Source organism: Odontomachus brunneus, unplaced genomic scaffold, assembly GCF_010583005.1.
Source record: "Odontomachus brunneus isolate Ranch 3 - 2012 unplaced genomic scaffold, Obru_v1 Obru_scaffold_034, whole genome shotgun sequence".
Classification (NCBI taxonomy): domain Eukaryota; kingdom Metazoa; phylum Arthropoda; class Insecta; order Hymenoptera; family Formicidae; genus Odontomachus; species Odontomachus brunneus.
In genome coordinates this window covers 1,781,778-1,789,993 of record NW_022639484.1, presented here as the reverse complement: position 1 = coordinate 1,789,993, position 8,216 = coordinate 1,781,778, and the positions used below count along the sequence as shown (strand labels likewise).

The following is an 8,216-nucleotide window of genomic DNA, read 5'->3' as shown; positions in this document are numbered from 1 at the left end:
ACACGCTTCCGAAATGTTGAAGAAGTGCGAGAATGGGTGGACGAATGGATTGCTTCGAAACAAACATCGTTTTATCGAGATGGTATCGCCCAGTTGCCAGAAAGATGGCAAAAAGTTGTAGAAAGTGATGGAAAATACTTTCATTGAAATAATTTAAATAAATTTTTTACAATAAATGCTTTTTCTCAGTATTTTTTGGGCGGAAACTAAGTTAAGGTCCTAATATATACAGAAATTACAAAATTACTATACAGAAATTACTATATACTTGTTTAAATATATTATGTATATTTGATGCATGTTATCATGTTTTTATATATATTTTTTATTATAAAATTGTTGTAATAATTTTAATATTTTTATATCACACATTCGGTAGAGCGATCGTCAAATTTACTATTTATATAATAATTTATGTCTTTTTAACATTTTTTTTACAATATAGTTCAACTTTGCAAAATCATTGAATTTAAAAAGAGATAATTTTAACTACAATATTTTTACTACAATATTTTCTCATTGCACATTTGCATCGTACTTATTGCTTGATTTATTAAATCTTGCAAACGGAAATATACTCATATTATACACAAATTTGGTAAATCTTTTAATAGTTGCGAGCACATTTATATCGTGCACACAATTGTTCCAATTCTATTAACATTTTACTGTAGACTAAATTTTGTAATTCAAATCTTTACGTCAGAATATTGATCTGACACAATTTCCATCCAATTTGCAGACTAAATTGCAGTTTATGCAATAAAATTTAAAAAATCTTAAGATCTTGTTCTGTTTATTTAATTTTATCTTTTGTTTTTTCTTCAATGTATGCATTCGCATTGAACAAGTATTATTTGGAAAGGTAACTTCCTTCCTTCTGAGATATTTATTCTAGGCAATTACAATCTTCATTACGCGGAAAATCTTCCGTTTCGATAGTCCCCAATCCACGTCAATCACAAATGCAACTGGCATATTCTAACCAGCCGTGTTTCGTAATAACGAAATATACTCCTATCTTCCCTTCGCTACTCGGCTCAGAAACGTATAACGTAACTAGATCCTATCAGGCGTGAAGTGGGCCTTCTGACAGCCTTAATGCGCACGCGAGGAAGCTGTTTAACTCTTCCGTTACTAAAACGGGAAGCCTTTGCGGCACGCTAAAGCCAACTCTAACTGTTCGACTGAAATAAACATCCCCCCCTGCCTGGTATTGTCTTTCCTATGACCAAAATAGTAAACGAGATCCGCACACGATCGATTCTCCGAACGATCACGTGACCGGCCGGAAGAGCTCGTGAAAAATGGGAGAAATGAGAAAGAGCGCGGCCTTACCTCCAAGTACCCGACAGGTCCATTGAAGGGGTAATCGCCGAGGCGACGCTCCTCGTCCAGGAATTTCCCGGCTTTTCCATTCACCGGCGGGCAGAAGAGGCCGTAATTGAAGCTCTCTTTCAGCTCCTGCAAGGCATGAAATTTTAATATAAAGGTATGGGCGAATCGCGCGATAGGATCAAAGCGACCCGCCACCCCCACTTTTTCGATCGACGCATGCAAATGGCAACAATAACGAACAGTCTATTGGGAAACCGTTTCGGAGTGAGATCAAACGTGGGATCTCGATTGGTTCGCAGAGGAAAATCATTTTCTCGCCAATAATCGTCATGCATGCGATTTAACGTGCATCGAATGATACGCAGTAGTCGTACGGTATTTACACTACGTGTGGCATACTCGGTGCGAACATAGCGCGAAATATCGATTGATTAACCTAATTAATCCCTGCTTGCTTCGATGTAACTGCTTCACCTGTCAATCTGCATCGACTCTGTCGATCGACCAAGACATAAATTGGTGTGAAATTAATTGGAATATCTCGCGAGGGGAGTCTACTTTATGCGACTATTATTGTATTTTAGCGTGCTGCGTGCGCGCGCGCACTCTGTGCATGCACAGAGAAAAATATCATTCTACTGCTAGAAAAACCATTACTCAGTTCACTTTTCTCCTCTTAAGTAATGGTTGTCTTCAACAAGAAATATTTTTTTGATAATACTGTTAAAATATACTCATCACAAATTTCAGAAAAGCTTGTCATGTATTACAAAAATATAACACATTCTTTTTACAAAAATATAAAACTTTATCGAAGAAAATGTTAGTTAATTCTATGTAGCTATGTAGCAAATGTAAGCAAGTCGAATTATTGTTTCAATTTAGTATTCTTGATTGGAATACTACATTTAAGACTGGTTTACACAAAAAAAAGTAACAGTAACAATGTACAGTAACAATGTAACAATAACAAAAAGCTGATAACAACAATATTTTTAACAAAACTATGTTCCGCAGACATATTGTATGTTGTATGTTTTTAACAAAATATGTTTTTAACATAGTGAAAAATATAAATGTCAAGATTCGAAAAACTGTTTACTACGATTAAACTGCTAATAGCAATACTATTAGCGAGAAAATATTTTCAAACGTTTATAACAAAGTAGTAAAACGGTTAATAACATTGTTATTAACAAATATATGCTATACAAAAATTTTACAATATTTAAATTCAATGGCATCCGAGAAAGAAATAGTTATCACTGTAGCTGGTGTAGTTGTAAATTCTTCAATTTCTCCCAGCAGAAAAAGAAGAAATTATGAATTTGATCGTATTTTTAAGAAAGAGATTATCATAATAAGATTATATAATTATATAATTTAATAGAATATTAATAGAAAGAGATTATTATATATATTAATAGAAAGAGATTATATAATTTTGAAATATTAAGAATCTTGTAAATGCTCTATCCGACAATCAATCGGCACGTTTGACACAATATCTGTCGTACGCGCACGATATATAAAATAGCACTCTAATAATACGATCAGTCAAGTTAAGACAAAATAAATATTATTAACCTTTTGCTCGAGAGGCGACTCTCAGTCACCACTTGATTTGACGCAGTAACTCGAATGACGAGTGAGAGACGACAATAACTGTTTATGTTTAATCCTGATAGTACTGAAATACAATAGTTCTATCCATTAATTTATGTATGATTTATTTGTGTTAGCTGTAAAAAATTTCATCAACTTTTTGTTAAAACACCTTCGAGTTGCCAGTTCCCTATGGCGGAAAAACTATCGAATGCAGAGAGTTAATAGTACAGGGTGTCCTAAAATAATCTCCAGAAGAAGCTTTCGTGAAGTAGTATGGATTAAAGAAAGCATAAAAGTCCTATATCGTTTTGCGATATTTGCAATAATTATCGAGATATTAATGAAAGAAAATTTGTGGATGGTCAGATGAGCTGTAGTGGCGACATCTGCTAGTAACTTTGTAGATTTTTAGTTATTAGAGAACATTAATGTATATTATCACGAACAACCATCTGCCAATTTTCTTTAATTAATAATTAAAAACCTACAAAGTTAATAGGAAAATGGTAGAAGACTTTTTTATTTAATTTGACTTAATGTACAAACACATGATGGCATCGTCATTACAGTTCATTTATCATATCTCTCGTAATCATTCATATATCTTCTTTAATTAATATCTCAATTATTATTGCGAATATCATAAAACGGTATAGGACTTTTATGTTTACCTCAATCCGTATCTCCACGAGAGCTTCAAAGGTTGTTCTGGGATACTCCGTATATTTAGTTCAATTTTCTTCCAATAATATTTGCTTCCAACACTCTTTGATCTAGACCGTCAAGTAATGATTTGCAAAAATAATGTTTTGTTAGTGACAAAGTTATCACCATGTTAACAAAATAAATGAGTTTTGTCAGTAACATTTGTCTTTAGCAAAATGTTGAAAACAAATATTATTAACAATAATTATTAATTTTAGTTTCCTTCTCTTCCACAAGTCGTTTCCGCAATGTTAATGCTAGATATATAAATCTATAATTATTTGTATTTCGTAGACGTGGCGATGTTATCGTTGATAGGATCGGTTTACTTTTAGCTGAGCTCAACAAAGGTATTTTATATTGTCAGTTTTAATTATTTATTATATTTCAATTTTACTTACTTTTTTTTATTTTATGATTTTTTATAGTTATGACGGCTATTTCTCAATATTAATTAACTACTTAATATTATTTCGGTAACGGTCTTGTCAGCTTTAATATTGCGATTAACATTCATGTCAATTTATTCAGGTCTTTAACTAATTGTAATGCGTTCGTATCGTAAACCTTGAGTTTTTATTATCACTGAAGAGGGTTCATGTTTGAGCCGAAACGTATGATTGTTTTATATTGATTATTCAGTTTCAATAAATATTACACGATTTCCTAACACAAGGAAGGTTTTTATCCATATGGTACATAGCAATATTAGTTCTGTGCTTGAACTCCAATTGCCCCTTTTTCCTATTTTTTGATTGATATCTTCTTTTGCGAATTCTTATTTCTTTCTCTAAATATTAACATTTTTGTTCCAAGATAACAAAATTCATAATAAAATATGATTAACTCGTTTGGATAATTTGTTGAAAACAATTGCTTTTAGTAATTTTAAACGAGGCAACCAACTATTTGTCAGTAAAACTGTTAAAAACACCCAATTTATTAGCGATATTATTACCAATGTAAACTATTCTTTATTAGAATTGAGGATATATTTTGAGTAAATTTGACGCTTATGATGAACATAGAGGGAGGAGAGCATACTAAGTGGCGGTGGGACGTCGTGCGTTCGGGACATATGTATTTTTTCGTTCCACAGAGAGAAAAATATCGAAAGCGCGGTTTGCTAGGCCGGGACTCGAACCCGAGTCTCGCTTGCCGGGCGACTGCTCTAACCTGAGCTACCTGACGCTCCACGTTCACGACACTCTCCTTTCCCTAAATAACGCTCAGAGATATTCGAAAGCGACATCTCTGGCGCGATCCCGAGTGCACGGCGACTACAGAGAGAAACATTCCCAGATAAAATACGTTCCAAATACGTCTTATGCAACAAAATATTACATAAGATGTCTTTTAGATATCTTTCCGACATCTTTTAGACATGCATGTTATCTGGGTTGTTACTGTACCAAAGTACAGCTGTCAGTATCTCAAAGTTAAAGGTTGCTATTCTTTGAGATCTGCTGTCCATGTATGCCCCACCCTATGTTTCCACCGTTGCTCCTCCTCATCTGGTGCAAATTATAGAAAAAGAATTAAAGACCAATTTTTTGACAGACCATGGGTGCTTGGACACATTTCGCAACGCGCCGAGGGAGGTTTCACTAAATAGATAATAGATTTGCGAATATATGAACTTATGAAATACTTGAAACAAGTAACATTTACTTGCATGCAGTATGTATTTCTCTGTGTGAATGAATTTTTAAAACAGTTTCTTTTAAATAATTATATACGGATAACAAGGAAATCACATGGCAATAAAGTGCGGGAAACACAGTCTTTGATTCTTAGCTGTAAGAAGATATCTGTGATTAGGGTTCACGTAAGTGACAATCGCGTCGATCGTTTTAGACCTTAACTGCGAAAAAATTCACTCGGACCGACGGTCTTTGGTATTCATAGGCAATACGAATAATACGGCATGCTATTCTTCGTCTATGAATACCAAACGAGGACCGAGGTAAATCAATTCCCGATTGCATTAACAATATTCAAGACGGCGCGGACCGTGCGCTCGCGGTATTATAATATTTAGCGAGTAACGACTCGAGATAGGCGAAAAGCAACGACGGGGAACATACACGCGTGCCACGCACAGCCGAGAACCGCGCATTATCACCATGCACTTCGCTCACGCCATGCGAAAGATCGGCGACGATGCGAAGGAAGACGGGCACCGGCCGACCGGCTGGCTAACCCGACAATCATGGCAACAATAGCCAAGAGTGCAACACGTGCCAAATTAAAGGCTTCGAACGAAAGAAGCGGGAGTCCCCGTACCCCCGTCCCCCGATAGAGGAGGCGGAGGTGTGGCCGACCGCGGGAAAACCACGAAACGCGAAAAAAAGAGGCAGCTGACAACGAGAAAACGGATGTAGTCGTTTAGCTGCAGATGCTCCAACGTTTTTCTTGCGTCACGAGGAACGTCGGCTTCACAATGTACTCTCGCGATTCGATATATAATTCCAAGAAAAAAGAAAAATTATACACTTAACGCATAATTTGTGACATGAAACTTCTGATCTATTTCTAACATATTTTTGTGCGTAGAATCTGAAAATAAACTCAAAACATTCTTGCATCATCCACAGCTTTTCGTAGCGGTTATCTGAGATTTAATTTTGCATTGACAAGTTTCGATTTCTGGAACGTTAACTACACAATGAGGTACAGCAGTATCCCATAACTTTTTTCAATTCCGTCAGTTTCTGCCATCAAAATTTAAACTCTAAGTTTTCACCAAGTCCAAATAATTAAAACTAATCAGAATATTAATTTTGTTTATTAAAAAACTTTATAATTATTATATGAAAAAAACGTTACAATGCAGACTTTGCAGACTGGCAAACTTAAACATTTAAGTCTTGTAAATTTTCTTCTCGTCTTTTGAAATAAAGTAACAACAAAATAAATGTTTGACTAAACAAAAGTTGATTAATGATAATCATTAAAATTACAATAAGTAATTAATCACAATAAATTCACATAAATGTTGAAGTTTTGAAATTATGAATATATCAGTAGTCGGAGCTGCTATCACTTATCTGCGACTTGTAAATTCCACGAAATGGGAGAGGGATAACAATCTCTTGAGGATCAAGGCGAAAACTCAACTGAAAGTTACTGAGGATTAGGAGTCATATATTCGCAAATCGCAATTCGATTTAATTTTAAATTGTTTATATTGAAATATTATTTATATTGAGTATCTTCCATAAAAATTCCCCCATTTAAGCAATATTTTTGTCTATAAACATTTACTAAGATAAACGATTTTTCACTTTCTCTACTTTTACGATTTTTTACTTTTACGATTAGCCATAAAATATGATGTATTTTTTTTTATTTTAAAGAGAGATATCACAAGACAAATACAATAGAAAATCCACTAGCTTTTATATTTTAAATTAGATAAATCATGTTTATATGTACAAAGAAAAAACAATGTATCACATAAGTTTACATTTTACATAGGATCACATCCCCACTTTTAAAAAGCACTTGTCATTTGTTATCAAAACTTTTTTCTAGATTTTAATTTTACTATTATTGAAGACTATTTATTGTGCGCGCAAAATTTAACGAGTTTTCCTGCAAGCGTTAGGAGATTTAACCATGCATAAGTCGAAAATTACGAAAATTTTCAAAAAAAGTCTTCTCAAAAGTAAAAAATTTTATTTTCTGTCTTCTTGAATCTGAAGTCAAAACATACTCTTGCTATGAGAAAAATTCGAAAAGCAGGCATGCCCACTAAGATCTTTTCAGAAGAGATTAGGGGTTCGAAAATATTTTCTTGACCTCTACAGAGTCAATTTAGAGAGAGAGAATACGTACTATTTGTTTTCACCAATTTCAAGTCAGTTCGGAGGGAATTCTCTTGAGAAGATGATCCTGAGAGAGAAGAGTACTTTGTATATTTAAAAAATTTTATTTATGGTTTATTTATCGAGTATTGCACGTTCGCGCAATTTTAAGCGGATAACATTTGACCGAAATAACCAGTGAAATGGAGCGCATTCCAAGATAGATTATGGAGACGCGCTATGTATTCCAACATTTTTAAAGGTTTCCTCTGGCTGCATTCAGTATGCTTTGCCCAAGGTTCGTATTTAAGGGTGATATAACGTCCTCGTTTCGCTCTTCGTTCGCTAAGCCGGCTCAATGATACGTCCGTGACACACTCGTCAGTGGTTTCCCGCGCCACGTAAAGCTTTGCCGAGGTTGAAACGTCATCAAAATTGTGGTCCGCAGCGGCGTACGAATAAAAAGGTGCAGATGAAGAGACGGCCTTGCGACCACGTTGACGAGCTTCTAGTTATCTGCTTCTTCTCTTTTTAACTGAACTAGTTTCCTCTATTTTTTTATTTGTTGGAATAAATCGCTTGTAAGCTCTTTGTTCAAAGTGACTATAAGATATAATGAGGAATATTTTTTTTTAGACTTCTCCTTAGAAAGAATGTACATCGAAAGAAAAAGTTTGGTAATAACTATCAAGCCTTTGATTATATATATATATATATATATATATATATATATATATATATATATATATATATATA

General features: G+C 34.2%; 1 protein-coding gene across 12 annotated transcripts in view; it reads right to left on the bottom strand.

Annotated features, from left to right (window-relative positions):
• LOC116843588 (SH3 and multiple ankyrin repeat domains protein 1-like) overlaps window positions 1–8,216 on the bottom strand; it is a 326,286-nt gene that overhangs the window by 29,011 nt on the left and 289,059 nt on the right. For all 12 annotated transcript variants that reach the window (XM_032814085.1, XM_032814088.1, XM_032814089.1 and 9 more), the window contains one exon: window positions 1,339–1,464. In XM_032814085.1, coding sequence (XP_032669976.1) covers window positions 1,339–1,464 — 126 coding nt within the window. The remainder of the gene's footprint in view (window positions 1–1,338; window positions 1,465–8,216) is intronic.